The sequence below is a fragment of the Somniosus microcephalus genome, chromosome 1 (assembly GCF_052327205.1).
Source record: "Somniosus microcephalus isolate GS21.2 chromosome 1, FLI_Smic_1.0, whole genome shotgun sequence".
NCBI classification, from domain to species: Eukaryota; Metazoa; Chordata; class Chondrichthyes; order Squaliformes; family Somniosidae; genus Somniosus; species Somniosus microcephalus.
The window spans coordinates 424,877,834-424,896,397 of record NC_140987.1 but is presented as its reverse complement, the minus strand read 5'-3'; the positions used below and the strand labels follow the sequence as shown (position 1 = coordinate 424,896,397).

The 18,564-nt window shown below is 42.2% G+C and overlaps 1 protein-coding gene across 4 annotated transcripts in view; it reads right to left on the bottom strand.

The window, feature by feature from the left end:
• The window catches only part of LOC147125254 (neuronal migration protein doublecortin-like), a 266,166-nt gene that overhangs the window by 32,302 nt on the left and 215,300 nt on the right, over window positions 1–18,564 (bottom strand). The window contains exons 5-7 of one of the 4 annotated variants that reach the window (XM_085999932.1): window positions 13,491–13,593; window positions 5,967–6,005; window positions 1,668–1,778 (exon numbers count right to left, since the gene is read on the bottom strand). In XM_085999932.1, the coding sequence (XP_085856058.1) occupies window positions 1,668–1,778; window positions 5,967–6,005; window positions 13,491–13,593 (253 nt within the window). Of the gene's footprint in view, window positions 1–1,667; window positions 1,779–5,966; window positions 6,006–9,708; window positions 9,969–10,590; window positions 10,653–13,490; window positions 13,594–18,564 lie in introns of those variants that run through there. The other 3 variants (XM_085999938.1, XM_085999945.1, XM_085999944.1) reach the window with 3 other exon arrangements.

The window sequence follows — 18,564 nt, the reverse complement described above, 5'->3', positions numbered from 1 at the left end:
TTGAATATTAATGCAAAGGATGCAAAAGTGATTCTTTCCTTTGCTAAATTAAATGAAGACTTAATTGCCCTTTAAATCACTAGACATGTGACTTGTTTGTGTAGGCCTTTCTCTTGTTTATTTTGCAGGGTGAGAGCTAATGGGTGTAACTTGTACTTCTAAGTACAATTTGTTGGCATTGCAGTTAAGAGAACATCTGTATGATTGTGGGTTGAAACTAGACCATTAGGCTGGACCCCAACCATTTTACCAATGTTTGTGATGAATTCCCTCAGTTATTTAATGGTTTAGTGGTTTGGGGGGAGTGGGGTTATTGCACATCAGGAGAATCAGCCCATTTCACCTATTAGATGTGGGTTTTCTATCATCTGAATTGAAAGTCGAATTTATTAGAAGCCAGGAGAGCAGTTCCTGCTTTAGGTGTCAGCCGTGGCTTAGTGGTAGCAATCTCGCCTCTGAGTCAGAAGGTTGCAGGTTCAAGTCCTGCTCCAGAGACTTGAACACAAAATCTAGGCTGACACTCCAGTGCAGTGCTGAGGGAGTGCTACACTGTGGGTGATGCCATCTTTTGGATGACACATTAAATGGAGGCCCCATCTGCCCTCTCAGGTGGACGTAAAAGATCCCACGGCGCTATTTCCTCGGTGTCCTGGCAATGTTTATTCCTCAACCAACATCACTAAAATAGATTATCTGGTCATTATCACATTGCTGTTTGTGGGACCTTGCTGTGCGAATACTGGTTGCCACGTTTCCTACATTAAAACAATGACTACACTTCAAAAGTATTTAATTGGCTGTAAAATGCTTTGGGTTGTCCTGAGATTGTGAAAGGCGCTATATAAATGCAAATCTTTCTTTCTTTTCTCATCCAATTTTCTGTTGTACAAGGATGCTGTGGATACAAGCTGGTTTAAGTCTGCGCACAAACAGAGGAACAAAGTAAAACCTACATTTACTTGTAAGCTTGATATGACTGAAGTAGAATTTGCCAGTGCCAGGCAGATGATTAAGTGATGACAGTGGCCCTGAAATTCCGCGGGGTTTCTCCCAGGCTCCCATTGATGTTACGGAGAGTCACCATGTAATTTCAGGCCCTGCATTTTTTTAAAAATGGAGCTAGAATGTCTTGCCATTCATTAAAGCATTCATTTTCTTTTCAAGATTGCAATCAGTATTATAATTTTTAAGTTTAGTGTTGATGGGCACTAGAAAGTAGAGGAACTCAGCCCAGTTTGGAGTGTACTGAAACTGTCATTTCCCCACCATCAAAGTTATGCTTTAAACACTGCCACATAGTAAAACTTGCTTTTTGCTCATACATTAGAATCCCCTCTACAAGGTTTGTCTGGGGAAGCCATATTAAAACATACAGCAAGCAAGAGGTGTATTACAGAGAAAACTTTTCAATTGTGAATAATAAGGATATTCGCAAGGAATTTTTTTAAAGCTGTGTCTGAATGTGTTATAATTATGGCCCGATTTATTCACACTTTATTTTGCCTCTGTGGTAGGAATTGAGATGCATATACTTGCAATTAGGAGGGCGTTCCTCCAGGTTCTAGTTCATAGTGGACTGATAGATAGCCACAGTCACTTGTCAATTAACAGCCATTTGAATTTTTTTCTGTACTGTGGCAAACCCAATGCCAGCAGGTTCCGCTTACCAGAGTCAGCAGGAGACTTACTACGACGCGAGGCTCCAGAGCTCTTGCTTGTGGACCTTTGTGAGGCAGTAGCCGGTTTACCACCAGGGTTTGTCTTCACCACACGGCATTCTGGTTTAAAGTAGAAAAAAGTAACATGTAACAATAGATGCCCACAAATAATAATAAATGCACTGTACCATGACAACTAATCATTTCCAATCTGATTTTCTTCCTGGCTACTCACTTTATTCCCTGAGAGATCTAGTGAACCACTCACATTGTGTATGTCTGTATTACACCTACAATGAAGGTTGTGCATTGAAGGTACTGCTTGAGAACTGAGGTGCATTTGGTTATCTTGCCATGGCTTGTTTATAGCAGATGTTATTTATGTATCCGTACCAGTGATGAGATTTGACCCCTAGGGCAATTTATAACTGGATATTTACCATTAGATAATAAAGATTTGTTTTATATGAGGTAAATTGCACAACAAGCTGTAGCCACAGGCAACTGTGAGAAGGCCAGATGATTAACCTAGGTAGTGGCCAAGACCACAAAAAGGCCTGGAAAACTTTCTTCTGGGGTCTCAAGCCCACAACCTTCCCATGGCTAAGTATATGTTCCATGACCCATGGTTCAGCAGGCAATTGTTAATTCTACATCTGAACTTCTGTTTACAAGGGACTGATTTTCAGGCGATGACACTAATTGGAAGAAAGGTTTCGAGGCAGAAGAAACGTGTGTGTGTCACTCTATCCCAGACAGTGTTGTTGTCTAGGACTCTGCCTGTTGTGTGCAGAAGTTCAAACGGAGAATTAACTACTGTCTGTTGAAATGAGAGTTTTCAATCTAATTGTATCGTTTGTAATGTTTATTAATGGTTAATGAATTTCATACAAAATCATGTGTGGTCTCTTGTTTTGAGTCACTGTTGGGAAACTAAAGGAACATCATTAATGCTTAGAAATTAGTCTGATAATGACTACTCTTTACTATATTATTTAATGTAATATTTTTTTAAAGATTATTACTAAAAACATGGAGCAAAAGAAAACCCTCAATTCCGGTATAAAGAAATTTTAAATTATTCTGACAAATGATTCTAGATATATTTATCTTCCCTATTTCCAATATTAAGCAGTGGTACTCATAATGCAGCCTAGAGAACAAGTGCAACCCTCTTCTCCTTTACCTTTGAGCCTTGGCAGACTTGTTACTTTTCTGGGCTGTGCTTGTGGCCCACTTGCCTGTGGGATGTTACTGGAGCTGAGATAGTGTGCTATTCACTTCCCTTATCTTTCTTTCCAGCACTACTTAGATTGGGCTGTCCCAGCATACATAGCAGAAGTGAAAAGGCCACTTGGCGACTTCCCCACTGCAGCATAGAATTACAGAGAATCTACAGCACAGAGTAGGCCACTCGGCCCAATTGGTCTGTGCCGGCGTTTATGCTCCACACAAGCCTCCTCCCACCCCTCTTCATCTAACCCTATCAGCATAACCGTCTAGTCCTTTCTCCCTCATGTAACTACTCCTTGTGGTAGCATGCTCCATTTTTACCACTCTTTGGGTAAATAAATTTCTCCTGAATTCCCTATTGGATTTATTAGTGACTACCTTATATGTATGGCCACTAGTTTTGGTCTCCCCACAAGTGGAAACATCTTCTCTACGTCTATCTTATCGTGATTGATATCAGGCCACATCTCATCACTCCTTGGTGCAACAAGTTGGAGGATTTCTGAGAGTGGCCTTGATGTAAACAACATTGTTTAGGACTGTAAGCTTCAACAAAAAGTGAATCAGTTCCCCTGTTTGAGTGATTCCTATGGTCTCTCTCCTTTTGTAGGGTATATTTTCTAATTTTATCTCCTTTTGGTTTTCTTGCTTTTGTCCATATCTACTTGCCTTCTTTGCTCTTGCCCTTCACCTTGCCTCCATTCCCATATTTTCCATTTGAGGAGAGAGTTTGTCCTTACCAAGGTGAAAGACCTATCTGAAGCCATCTGGAATGCAACTCTGGTAACCATGAGATTGTGAGTTGTGAAGTATTGCTAGTGGCCACCCGATATTAACTTGCCATGGAGTGATTTGCCTGGAAAGGGAATGACATTGGATACAGGATGTCTCACTCCAACAGCATGCATGCCTCCCATTGGCCAAGGGTGCAGTGGCATTGCTGTAAGATGCAGAAAAGTTCATGGCTTACTGATGAGCCGTGTTTCCTGAAGGAAAAGGCACATGGAAGCAAATTCACTGAAAGGGAATAGTGAGGAATAATTTATTTTAAATTCCTCAGTGAATTTATTTAGCAACTGGCTGAGCCACATAGACCTGGAAGGTCCCAGGTTAAATCTGTCTTGGATTGGGAGCACTACAATTAGCAACAGGGCTCCTGGGTTAAGGAGGGAAAAATCACCTAGGGTTCCTGCTCAAGATTACAATTCAACAACGTCCGCTGGAAGGTTGCACGTGTTAACCTCAGGTGAAAACAAGATTAACCTCAGCTGTGATGCTCCACACAATTGAATAGCTTGATGCCATTGTCTGTCAAGACTCATACATGAATAATGGTCAAGGGAAATACTTGAAGCAACCACAGCCTGTGGAACTAGTCCAGCAAGGAGGCAATGCCTTCAGAAAAGAGGAAGTGGAGGGTGGGTAGAAAATTGGTGAAGAAAATAAAAAAGTAATTTCATGACATTTTCTCTACCAAATGTGTGCAATTATTGTTAATTGTTATCCACTGAATGTTAATATTGGTGTGCCTTACATGTTGAAACCCCATTCAAACCATTATCCAATACATGTTATATTTGGGAAGCTGTTTCTCATTAGAAACACTGTAAACCAGACCCTCTCTGTGAGGGCATTTTTCAGAGCAGTAAAAAGAGCACTACACTAAGGGACTTGTTATAGGGAGCGTGTTTTATGTGGTTTCTCTATTAAAGAGGCTGCTGTAAACAATATATGTTGGACCAGAGATTGTGGTATAATCAGAGGTTGTTATAATGAGGGACTGCTGTATACTTCAGTGCCCCTTACAAAATAGGCTAGAACAGAGGAACTAAATGACTGCTCGACTGAAATAAAACTGTCTGACCTTGATATGAACTACATTTTATAAATCGGTGGAGTATTACTGGCAAATCATCAGAAAGCAGCATTTTGAAATGTTTAGGCGCTGGTGCGTAAAGTTCAGACAATCTGTTTGAGAGGTTATGCCTGGGGCTGATAGGATTAGAATCAAGTTAAACTGCATTGAATTTCAGGTCTAATTTTTTTTTTTTTTAGATAAAATATATAAAGGTAGCCAAGAAATATATTGAATCTAATTGTCCCTTTCAGATTGTTGACATGTTTGTTGTCTTTTAAAAGGAAAGGTAGAATCTCTGAGCTAGTTACTATCTGTCGGCTTTTGAATGCTCAGCTCCCGTGTTGTACATTGCAGGAAAGTAAATTGACAGTAGACAGTTGCAATTACAAATTGCATGTTACTAACATTTAACAATTTTTTTGTGCATTACTAAATATTTATCATCACCTCTTTCTAGTTTTGCAGCTAAAAAATATCCTGTCTTGTCTTTGGATTTTAACACAAGTTCCAAATATAGCTAGTCAAGCCAGTAGATGCTTTCAAAGTCCACAACCCAAGCCAAGAAATGAGAGTCTGGGCACAGAATAGCAGAGCCACTTGCAAGGTCCAAGAGGCAAAAGTTGTATCTGCACTTTGTATATAATTAAACAGGACCAGAAGAGAAAGCAAAGCGCAGTATTTCAATTCAAAAAGTAATAGAAATAGAAAGGGACAGCAAACGAAAGCAAGGAAGAATAGCAGCCAAATTTGGACAAGAACTAACAGCAGTGACTGAAAGAAGGGAAGGCAGTAAGGACCACTGAAAAAAGAAACAGTGATTGAATTTTAAAAAGGCGTTAGGTCAACAGTAACATTCAGCAAGAGAAAGAGACACTGGCAGCCTTTGGAGATACAGCAACAATTAATAAAAGAGACAGGGCAGCAACTGAATGTCATAAAAGAAAGAGAATAAACTCTCAAATTATCTAGACAGCGTTGTACAATACACTTAGACATGCTAAGTGTAATGTTGCTGCTGTATATTCACATTTCTGAACATAAAGTTGGAAAAGGTACAGAAGGTTGTTGGCTAAATCACTGTATCTAATGAATTCTGCACTCGTCTTTATTTCAATGGCTACCTTCTCCTGTAATCAGCTTTTCTTCACATGTCCATCCCACAATATTGCAAACATTTCTGCTGCTGAAAATCTGTCACCAGTGAATCCTTTACTTACCAACATCAAAACCTCCCAGCGTCCGACTTCTGTGCACCTCTTGGAGAGTACAAAAGCTTTAATCAGACAATTAACAGATCATAACACCTGGCAAACTTCTGAGCCATTTTCTCTAGTTAATTTTTTTTTTAATCCTGGTTTTCTCTCTGGGGGATATTTCTCTCCCAACTCTGTTCTTTTAATCTCAGTTTCAGTCTGTTACTGTTTTAACACCCTGTAGTTAAAATATTACTTGACATTACATTTTTACCACTTTTTTAAAAATGCTGTAACTTTTTTATTTCTACCTAGTTCTTGGTTAAAAATTTCTGCCCCCAAATAGTTGCCTGTACAAATAATTTATTATTTTTTACTAGAATTTTGCATTCTTGAAATTTAGTATATTGCGAATGACACTGGAGTCCTAGAAATCAGATTTATCAAAATGACATTATCCCTACAAAGGAAGTCTGCGCTGCCCCAGTTTCCAAAATTGTGGCTCCAAAACTAACGGAGACTCACTTTACAGAGTTCCCTATGGTTATGTCCTGAGCAACTATGAGGTGATACTGTACTTTTATTAGCTACCAATGTAATTGAAAAGTAGCACACTAGGGCGTATGACAATTTAGGAGGCTGAGGTTCTGCTACTCAGTCTGTAATTGAAACATTAAGTCCTTTAGAGCAGATCCTTGCTTATAATCAAGTCACAAAGATGGAGGTTGTTTCAGTTCCTTAGATTAATTTCTGGGTTAGAAATGGCTGAGCTGGTTTCCCAAGTAGTTTAATTTTCATCATTTAAATCAGAAAAAACACACAATTAGAGAAAACATTCATTAGCATTCTTTAAAGTGCTGGCCACTCTATAAACGAGTATTCAGTAAATAATAGTCTTTAATTTGCAGCAAGTAGGCCCCTCAGTTTCTTTGCTTCCTGCATCCTTGTTTCCTTTTGGCCATACTGACGTTCTAAGTTAACAAGAATATTTTGGGCTAGTGCTGAATCCTGTACATCACTTCCACTGTGTAATCATTCCCTGTGTTGTGTGCAGCAGACGATAAATCAAAGCAGTATTTATGGTCACATGTAATCTGCAGTGGGTGTAAGTGGGATTTCAAAATTAATCCAAGTTCTGAATGTTGGCCCATCGAGTATAGCTGCTCCACTACACATAATGTTAGAGAAAAAAAACTCCTTGGAAACTTTTCTCTGGCTCAGGTTATACTTTCCCTTAAAAGGGGAACTAAACCCAATTAAGTAAACTCCATTTAGTTATCATGAGTCTCTTCTGATCTATTTCCTAATTCTGTAATCAGTATATTCTGTGTGTACTTAAGTCATCACAGACGACATCCATCTTTACCTCATCCTAAGAATTATGGATGAATGATGTCATAACAGGCTCACATTTTCTGTATAAAGCCAGGTTTGTTGCATCATGTTAAATGATGAAATTTATGTTGTGGGTTTGGATTCTATACTATTTTGCATCAGAGGTCGCATCACTTCTTTGTATTCTTCGCAAGAAAATCTGCTGCAGCAGTCCAATTTGCTTAAATAAGTGAGCACAGAGTAATGAGGCACTGTAATTAAATGGTCTGAAGAGTGGGTAATAGAAGAAGATTTTGTTTATCCTCAGTTCTAATAATTTGTATACTTGGAGTTGCAAACAGATTCTAAGACATTTTTGTATGCGTCACACTCTTGGGGAAAAAATGGCTGCCTCTCATTGCAATTTGATCAGAAAGCATTTCTTCGATTGGTTAGGTTTACATATAAATACATAATTCCGATAACTATATGTTCTAGTCCAAACCAAGATATGTGGAGATTATGAACACTCATCATAGTGATACTGTAAAAAAAAAAGTAGGTAAACTAACACAAAGTTAAGTTACATATCCTAGACGGAACTCAAGTAATAAAAGGAAAATAAGGATAGTCTTAAAAATACATTTCCAAGTCAACTTTACAGCCCCGGTGACTCTTGCTCCAACGCAGCAAGAAAAGGGTCAAAGATGCATCAGTTCATTGTGTCTAGAAACAGGACATGTGAAAGTAATCATTTAAATATTTTAGGAAATTCATGGAGCGTTTGTCTGGAGATTTCTTCAGAGCTGCTCCCGTTTAGCCGCTGTAAGTTCATCGGAAGTGTGTCAGAAACCCCATTTTATGCACGTAAACCGGGTTTCCGCAGCTCCGAGGAAATTCCTGGCCTTTGTTTTTACAATAGCTGCAAAAATCACGCTTATAATAACTTCTGAAGAATAATGTTACTTTTTGCTCACAGTTTAAATTCAAAGTATTAGTGAAGTCATAGGATTCTATAATCTCCAAGAATAATCATCTGATTCTCCACTCTGCTGACAATGATGTGTTAAAAGCATTACCTGATCTCCTTCTTGTCAAACTTGCCTCCTGTTTTGGTGATACTCACTGACGTATAGACAACAGAACTGGGAAATGCAACAACTGTGCTATAATGAGTTCTAAAGCCACCCCCACCCCTCTCCTCCTCCTCCTCCTCCTCCTCTCTTGAAGGTACTGACTCTTGGCTGGAGTTGTCCAGTACCTTGCTCTTCTTGATGTGTGAGTCTATACAGTTAGTGCCTGCAGGCCATTTGAAAGTGGATGACCTCATAGCTGCAACCTGTCCTCACTCAACATCCAATGTGCACACTTTCTAGTCAGATTGCCTAAACAACGATCAGGTGTGAGAGTCTTGGTTGATTTCCCCCTCCCCACCCATAGCCCAGGGTTCTGAGGCAAACTGCAGTGCCATACACAGAGCATCACAGAATCACAGAAACCCCACAGTGCAGATAGAGGCCATTTCGGCCCATCGAGCCTGCACCGACACATATCCCACCCGATCCCCGTAACCCCTACACCAACACATATCCCACCCTATCCCCGTAACCCCACGTATTTAACCCCCTAACACTAAGGATCAATTTATCATAGCCAATCAACCTAACCCGCACATCTTTGGACTGTGGGAGGAAACCGGAGCACCCGGAGGAAACCCACGCAAACACGGGGAGAATGTGCAAACTCCACACAGACAGTCGCCCGAGGCCGGATTCGAACCCGGGTCCCTGGCGCTGTGAGGCAACAGTGCTAACCACATTCGGATGTGCTTTACAAATGAACCCAGGTTGATTCAATTTGGATTTCTGACTTTGGAGATTTTCATTTGTAAGAACTACTTTTTGATTATCCAATGAGCAGATATTTCTAAAGAAATAGTAATGCTAATGCACTTGCTACTAGTTAAACAGCACGATTCTCTCCATAATCAGGCTTTTATTGTCCAAATATCAAAAAAGGTTTGACTTATAAAAACAAATGTGCTTTTTGCCCAAAGTCCACCCAAGGTGATGACTGCACCAATAAGCTCACTGAGAATGATCTGACACTATGTGCATAAGGCCTGTACATACTACCCGCTCAGATAGATTGAAGGGAAGAGAAGAATGGCACAAAACTAACAGAAATATGAATTAAATGTAATGTAAAGGGGACTTTTAAAAAAACAAATTGCGCTCCTCCTTGAAAATATCATAACAAAATCTCACAGCAGCTTTTAGCAAAGTAGCATTTAAGAAACATGAGTTCTAGAAATTCCTCAGGTGATTAGAATTGCCAAGTCAGAAGCTTAAAAACACTCACTGCATCATATGCTGGAATAAAGGACCACAATTTGTGCTTTCATATACTTTGAAACTATGGAGGTCTGTAAGCCAAAGAACACACTGAAACATTTGACTGAAGAACATTTATTTAATACAAGCTAAACAAAGCTATTAACAGGCAACAGAAAAGTTGAAAACCCACATAAAAATGAGGGACCCTCCAATACAGAGTCCCAAACTAATGCAGCCAAAATTGGAAAAGTGAAAAGTTGCAGACTACGGGAGGCAGAAGATGGACAGAAGGCTCACTTGTTCTGGGCCTGGTCCCTGTTGTCCCTTTCCTTAATCGTGGAATCCTGCTTCTGTGGACGCTGGAATGGCATTCTTCCTAAATGAAACAGAAGGAGGAGGATGTCAGGGAGCAGCAAACTCTTGAGAGATGGAGATCATAACCATTTCAAAACCAACAAATAGGTGGAGTGGTGAACAAAGGATGTTCTTAAAACAAAATCTGCTGGACAATATATGAACATGAGGAGGTGGGAAAACAATGGTGCTTCAGCCAAGTCTTCTCAGAGAGATTGGTTTGTTTATCCACAGAGCTGAGCTTAATTATTTTTCCATTTAAGAAGCCTCAGGGAGATAAATATTTAAGTAAAAACAAAACTAGTAACATATCATTGCCACTTGTGCTAGTTTCATTAGTTCTCCAGTACAATCCGTGGAAGTCAAGAGCATGAAAAGGTCCAAGTTTGTCTTAGTGAATAAACACTCTCAGTAATGTGAACGTCAAAGTAGGAGATGTCACTAAGTGTAAAAGCTTGCAGTTTTCATTAAATGCCATTGAAATGATGACAGTCGAAAAAGCAGACAAAAGTCATTGAATGAACCAATAGTGGCTTAGCTTGTGTCACTGTTGAATGAGACACGGTCGTGGCCAACCTAACCAAGTCAGTCATATGTTGAAATAAGCTCTAAATAATTAAGGCAGAGTACTGAGGAAGACTCACAGGGATTCCTTGAGTGTGTCTTCAGTTAACACCTTTCCTTTTGTCTTGTGAGGAAAGTGTTGCTGTTGATGGAAAAATGCAATGGTCAGCTCTGCGTCCTTCTGCTTGGTCTCGGTTTCATATTGACCTGCATTGTTACTGACACTAAGCTTGAGGCAATTACTTTGAACAGTGCCAAAAGGTAAATTGACAAAATTGTCCAACTGTGAGCAGAGGTTGGAGATATAGATCACAGAATTAGGGCCAACATTGGGCAATTCCGAGAAATTAGCCACCCTGAAGATTCAGCAAATTATGGCCAACATTGGAGGCCTGTTAGCTGAGAGGACCCCACTAACTTCTCCCTTCCTGCCTATACTCAAATTCTTTATCTAATCTGATCTGGAACTGGAGGTCTTTCTATGGAGAACCATACTCCAAAATCTGTGCACATTGTAATCAAGCTAGGTTAATCTTGCAGCCAGGATTACCTTCTGTTGAATTAACTAGTGGTGATACACCCTTATAAAGTCTGAAACAGGATTCACACTCTGTAACGTCATGTTATGATGATATACAACAAAGGCAGGCATTGTACCCTCATCTCCGATTCCAACACCCTTCCAGGCCAATATCTCAGGTTGAAACCGATTGTTCACAACCTCGGTGTCCTTTTTGCCCCGAGCTGAACTTCTGACCCCATATTCTCTCCATCATAAAGACTGTCTAATTCCACCTCCGTAACGTCGTCGAGGTGCGCACGCGCCCATAGTGGCCGCGCAAGATCTGGGTTTAGGCATGCGAAGCGCATGCAGGAAAACCCAGAACTTGCAATCTGTCAAGAATTCTCTTGACAGGTCCTCTGCATCCCTGGGAGAAGGGCCTCTGTGGGCGGAGAGTTGTGCTATTTGCCCAACTTCTGCCCAGCGAATGAACCTTGAAATTCTTACACCTGGTAAAAGCAGGCGTAAGGCCTGCTTTTACCAGTGTAAGAGTTTTAAAAAATAGAAAAATAAAATTTTATCACTCATTTATACATTAAAAACCCTGTCCAATAAGGTAAGTTTATTTTTAGTCCCGTTAAAACATAGTAAAAAAAATTCAAAAAATTAAATGTTTTTTTAAAATATTTAATTAAATGGCATTTTAATTCATTTTAAATATGTAATTTTAAAAAATTTATTTCACATGTTGGTGTCCTTTTTAGGTGATCCCCATTCATACTTATGGGAGTTCCGTACATACGGAATCTTCATAAGTATGAATAGGGATTCCCCTTCTTTCAGTGGTTGGGCCAGCCCACGTGATCCCAGGGGCGCTTGTGAACCGCGTGTGCCCCTGGGATAGGTGGGCCTCTACCTGCGCCTACCCGGAGAGGCCCAGGAGCGCGAGTCTCCAATACCTCCTGGACCATCAGGTAAATTCGTAGATTTTTTGCAGGTCGGCGGCATCTGCCCGCGGGAAGCCTCCGAGCGCAAACTTTGGGCCTAAATCTACCTGGAGATATGTGTTATATAAAATGATTACAGGACACCTAGCATGCAGCGAGAAGGGAGCAGGAAGCTGTAACGCTGTTCTTAATTGAAAACTCTGCCATGTAATGACAGGAGGTAACTTTTGCATTTTGAAGGGTTGTTGAAGAAATAAGTGCACACTATTAAACTTACCTGAATCATTAGAGAGGAAAAGACCATCAACATGATGGTTAAACAGAATCTTCAGCCAATGCTGAAACAGTTCAGAAGTTGCAGGAAGCCTTATATCATATGAGATTAGTCTCCCAAAGGAGGTGACGTAGAGGGTGGGGGGTGGGGCGGGGAGAAACAAAGGGAAACCAAATCATATGATGAATGAAAGATCAGAACCATGAGTATCAGTCTTAAATCCTGATTAGATTACTGATTAAGACTTATGATGCAGAACATGAATATGATCCAAGGAGGCAGATGGAGTGGAGTAGGGAGACAACAGGGCCAATTGACCATGCTCAGAATTTGAAAGAACTGGGATGAACTCTGACCTACAAAGCAATTGCAAAGGTAGATATTAAACACATGGAAGTTATCAGTCACTTAAGAAGTTATACTTACTGGACCAATTTCACAGGATTTGCATTCGACGCTGAAGACTCAGTGCTGTGGCTGGCATCCCGTTTCCAGTCTTCAGGCAAGCTGGTCTGCATTGTCTGGGTCAGCAGCAAGTTGACCGAATAGGCAAACGAGGACTTCAGACATTTTAAAGTGTGAAATAAGAGGTGACTGCTGACAGAAGGCATGGCAAGGTGGAAAAGTGCAAGCACGCAGAGCTCACCGACTTCACATCAGAAGAGATGACAACATGAATTTTTAAGCTTCTGATTGGCTTATTCTAGTTACTTGATGAGTTTTCATTAAGTGAGAGTAAAGGGGGTAAAGAGCCATGCTTTCATGAGAGTGATCATATACTAGATGCTCTATAAAGGGAATTTATTGGGGAGAGGCACTGTTCTCAACTCACTTGTGATATTCTTGTTTAATTCATGACCATCTGATAAATAAAAAGTTTGCTTAAGAGGCTGCACCCAAATTAACTTAAATGTCCTGTCAAAGTGACAAAACAATCACTTTTTTGCCAAATTTGACATGGTTTAATTGCAGGTTGAGAATGATGCTTCCAATGTCTGCACTCTATGTATGTGCGTGTCTTTGCACATAGAGCATCTTACAGCCAGGTTGCCCAATTAATGCAGAATTCAGCAAAGTCTTCCACAGAAGACCGACATCCAATACCTGCTAGAATGAATTTCACTTCTGGTAGCATTCAGGAAGTGAAACGTTTTATTTCCACGATCTGGGGCTGGTTTCGAACACAAGGCCAAAGGGCCAAAAAGACTGGCATTGCTTCGTGCAATACCTGCAATCTTAATCCATTCAGCTACTTACCATTTTCATCCAGCGAAAAGTCATCTTGGGCATATCGGAACTTTTCTGGGCCACAAGCAATGAACACATCATCATCACCAAAAAAGTCCTGTAGACATGACACCTGTAAAAACCAAACAACAGATTCTTAGTGTATTAACAAAACAGAACAAGGAAAAAGTAATTCAGCCCATCAAGCTCACTCCTTCCACAGACCATGTGCAATCTTGGATTCTAGCTCAGCCATTGAAACTTCTGAAAAAAAAGTTGTGTAAATATTCCTGAACCACAAAGACAAACTGAACGAACCTTAAAATATTTTTCTATCTCCATGTCACCATCTCCATTCAAATCTGGCCAGCTGCCTTCCACATGTGGAGTGAAACACTGGCACAGACTTGACTTGGCCCGTTTCTGTACTATGACATTCTAACAGGGTTGCAGAAAGCACCAGGATTTTCAGTTATGTGCAGTGAGAATTGTGGGGTCTGCGTTTGGGTGGGCGGGCAGAGAAACAAGCCACGGTCCCCACACAATCTTTCTTCCAGTCAGGACAATTAAGTTTTCATTCAAATATTTACACTTACTCACTCATTCAATGCCAAAAATGATGCAGACATCAGAATTTTTTTTTCCCAAGGCAGAAGTTGAGCCCTGACCACCATTATCTGACACACTCAAATCTTGTCACACTTTATCCAATTACGGATAGGATATGGAGAATATTAAGGCAATTTCAAGTTGCTAGTTGGAAAACCAGGAGCAGGTAATGACTCCCACTGCCCCAAACCTTGATTTATATAAACTGATTACAATACCAGTAAACCAAAGGCTCATTTTAGAACAGGGCAATCTAGGTTGGTGCCTCGTATAAGCATCTGCAAATGGATTATCATCAAGCCACCTGTCAAAGTGTAGGCAGGCACCTCATTCTGAACAATTGTAAGGAGTCATTTAGGGTCCTAAGGAGACAAATGAACCCTGAACTGATCAAGAAAAACAGAACTGATTCAAACAAAAAGCCCCATCATGGCCTCGATATTAACCGCCCGCCCCCATGACATGCGGGAAAGGGTTGGGGGCGAAGGGGTTAAAAATGAAAAAATGGGGAATGTGTCCCCAACACAGCGGCGGGATTCCAGCCATGGAGCAGCGGGGCACTTCATTAACATATTTAAATCAGGCTCCCCCAGTGCCATTGGATGCCTGATTTAAATTCTACATTTTACACCCGCCGCGGTTGGGAAACTTGACAGTGAAAGGGAGGCGGGAGCTGCTGACTCTACAAGATAAGCACCTTTTCCAGCATTCCTTGTGAGCCAGGAGGCGCAGGAGTGCTCTCCCCCCGGCCCCTCAAGGAAGCCTTCGGCCTCCCCTCTGCTGCTCGCCGCCTCTCTCTCTCCCTGCCGCGATCGGAGACCTCTCCCCACCCCCACAAGCACCGATGTCCGCTCCATGCTGCGATCATAGCCATCCTTCCCATCCTCCAGCCCTGATCTCTGGTCTCTCCCCCCCATCCCCTCCCGCGATGGTCCCTCTGCCCCCGCCGCCATCCTCCCCAAAGCCCGATCTCCAACATTCCCCTCTCCCAATTATTGGGGACCATTCCCAAGGGTCCCCGGCTGCGGCCTGCTGCTGCTGGGTTTCCCGACTGGCAGCCGGTCAGCCTGTTAATTTTGCCAGCATTCCCCAGCCATTTTCAAGGTCCCCCCACCCCCCTCCCGCGATGGTCCCTCTGCCTCCGCCACCGCCGCCATCCTCCCCAAAGCCCGATCTCCAACATTCCCCTCTCCCAATTATCGGGGACCATTCCCAAGGGTCCCCGGCTGCGGCCTGCTGCTGCTGGGTTTCCCGACTGGCAGCCGGTCAACCTGTTAATTTTGCCAGCATTCCCCAGCCATTTTCAAGCTCCCTGCAAATATCGGGGCCCATGAATCTGGACAACCAATTCTCAATTTCTCAATAGTGCTAATCTTGTAATCTGGTTGTGTCAGCAACAGAGACCAAAATAATGCTAGTTCCCACATTATAAAAAATGATTTTCATTAACCAGCCCAGGAGGAATATTAGGAAATATAGTCAAAACAAAATGAAAATGAACTGACTGGTTGTACAATACTCTCAGCTGAAAGCTTCAGAAGTGCTCAATGTATGTAAATTAATGAAAAATTGCTCTTCAAATTATGCCCGATATAAAAACCTGCATTAATTTTATGCAAATAAGAATGAAGAATCAGGCACAAAGAGGGAGCCAAATTAATGCATAAATGAAAACCTGCAACAGCGAATCAATTTGCATTTTGAAGTATTCAACTAACAGATGAGGAAATTGTGGGAGGGTGAACTGGTGATATAATTCACTACAAAAATCTTAATATGTGCAATTGGAAATTCAAAGAGGCGGGTCATCACGGAATCAATGCGGTTGTACAAATCCTAGTGCGAGCTGGGAGTAGATGACATAAGAATATAAAGTAGGGAACAAGAAGACTATTCAGCCCATCAAGCTTGTTTCCACAGACTCGAGCTCATCGTTAACTCTATTCCATGGTTTAATCCCTTGAGGGAACATTCCATGCAACTATTCCTTCTTCCCCAAGTGGAAAATCTAGAACGCTTACCTATCCCACATCTCCGATATTCAATTCCAGCTTACTACCCACCATGCTTCACCCTAGGCCTCAGCAATGCAGGAACAGTAATGTGAAGTCTTCTGAAGGCACGGACTGCTGCTATGGTTTGTTTTATGTGGCATTAGCCACCACAGAGTACCCTGACCAAGTGGCCATTCTTCATGTGTAGACCATGAATATTGGTAGGCCTCATAATGTGTATCACAGCTGAGGTTAATGCAGTCCTCAAACAGCGCAAACACAAGCACACTTGCTCACACGGGTCACTGGGTAGTGGTCAGAAGCTGGACCTGGCCAACTTCTTTTTCCCTTCCCCAATCCAGGGACACCGAGACCACCTGTTGCCCAAATTGAGGTCAGCCAACTCAGCACAAACCAGGGATTGAACCTCACACCTTCCTGGTCTATTATGTCTGACTACAACACCGAGCCAGGACAGGATTGCACTCAGCTTTAATTCCCTCCACAGATGAATAACCTGCTGACACTTACCGTCTAGGCTTGTATATATAAAATGACTAGGCTCTGGAAGGCAGTCTATAGAACCATACCACAGTATGAGTCCACATCTTCAGGACACAAGGGAGAAAATGGGATGGGATACAACTGAAATAGTAAAACTGAGTCTGACTGTCATGAATTTGCATGGTTGGAGTCATACTGCACTAAGAATAAAACTTAAACCATTTCAAGCGAGGCAAGAGCATAAGAAACCATTAAGGATGAGGAATGGCCATTCAAGCCCTTCAAAGCTCTTCTCTCTGGTGCTCCAAATTGCTTAGATTAGCTTCTGACCGCAGCTCGCACATTCCTAATATCTTAAACTTTACTGCGATTTTACCTGGTAAATATCCCATATCGACAACACATCTGCTAGATTATGAGAAGTTGGGAACCCACCCTTCCAGTACCATTAGCATCATACCACCCAGCACCAGATGCCACTATTAGATCAAGAACCAATATGCATATTAAAGAAGTTTTTGTTAGAAACAAAATTGGTGTTGATCTTTTTCATCACAAATGGTGGCATGGGCAAAATGGTAAGAATATGCAACTATGGTTGCATGAATACTCAGAGAACCTTCTGTAAGTGACAGCTGCCATTTCTTTCCTAGAGAGACAGGTAAATCCAAACCTGCAGTGTCTCATTTCTTGACTACCCCTTGATTTGATACAACTGTAGAAGTCAGCTCACTCCTGGTTTAGAATTTGATTCAGCGTTATTCCTATTAAATGAAGGGGGCAAAATTTGGTTGTTTTGCACCCCCCGTTAGCGCCCTAAGAGGGCGCTAATGGGGCCCAAAGCAACTGGCGCACGGGCTCGGTGCCGCTAACGCCTCCCACGAAATTCAGCGGGAGGTTAGAGCGGCGGTAACCGTTAGCACCCCGCGGTGCTGCGCCTCCGGCGATGACATCATCGCCGTGTGCAGCGCCTTGCTTGCAAACTTCGGTAGCGCCCCCTGACTTACCGCCGGACGCTATGTCCGACAGGGTCAGGGGGGCATATGTGCAGCTGGGGCGGCAGTATTTAGAGGTGCCGGGCGGTAATTTTGTTGCTGGCCGCTTGCCAACACCTGCCCCCTTTGCTGTCCCCAGCCTCCTATACAGCCCCCCTCTTGAGTGCGGGGTTCTTTTGCCGGCACCCCGATCCCTGGTGGCCCAGCTGGGCCCCGGGTCGCGCTGCGCTAGGCCCCTCCCCTTTAATAAGGGGAGGAAGGCCTGCAGTACCGCGGTGCGACGTGCCGACGTGCTGCTGCACGTAGTGCCGCGATATTCACTCGCAGCGCCCCAAGAGGGAGGGGGAGCGCTTCCAGTAGTGCCCCACCTCCCTCTTGGGGCACTACTAGTGAATTTCGGGTGTGGGGGCGCGAACTTTTCCGTGAAGTTAGCACCCCAAAGGGGGCGCGACCGAATTTTTTCCCCGAAGTCTTTTTTTTTTAAATCACAAAATATTACTGTATTCCCAACTGCTAATATAACCTTGAAAAGCTTCACCCAGCAGAGTACTACACTTGTGAGTCTCATACAAAGCTATTTGTTTTATATATCAGTTCTGCAGAAACTCCATGTTTCTTGGGTCAGTGTGCTTTCCAAATTATTTCCAGCAGAAGCTGCAGCTAACTGCAATACTGGAAGTGTCCATCATGATTGAAAGGAAACAGTTTGCAGTCATGCTTTGATCCAATACAAGGTAAAATGGCTCTCACTGTAATTCTGTGGAAGCCCAGTACAGCATCTAGGTGTGCTGCAGGACATCCATCTTGATTGTCACAGTGCTTGCAGCAGCAGAACAGCCGTCATGTTGTGCATCATCGATTAACCTTGATTAGAAGACACACGTTCCGCATTTGTGCCAGTGGAGGATAACTCAGGCATCCGATAGATTTCCTATAACTCTACTGAAAAGCTGTATAGCCGAGTGACAATGGGAAGAACAAATCCTTTCTCTTAAAAATACT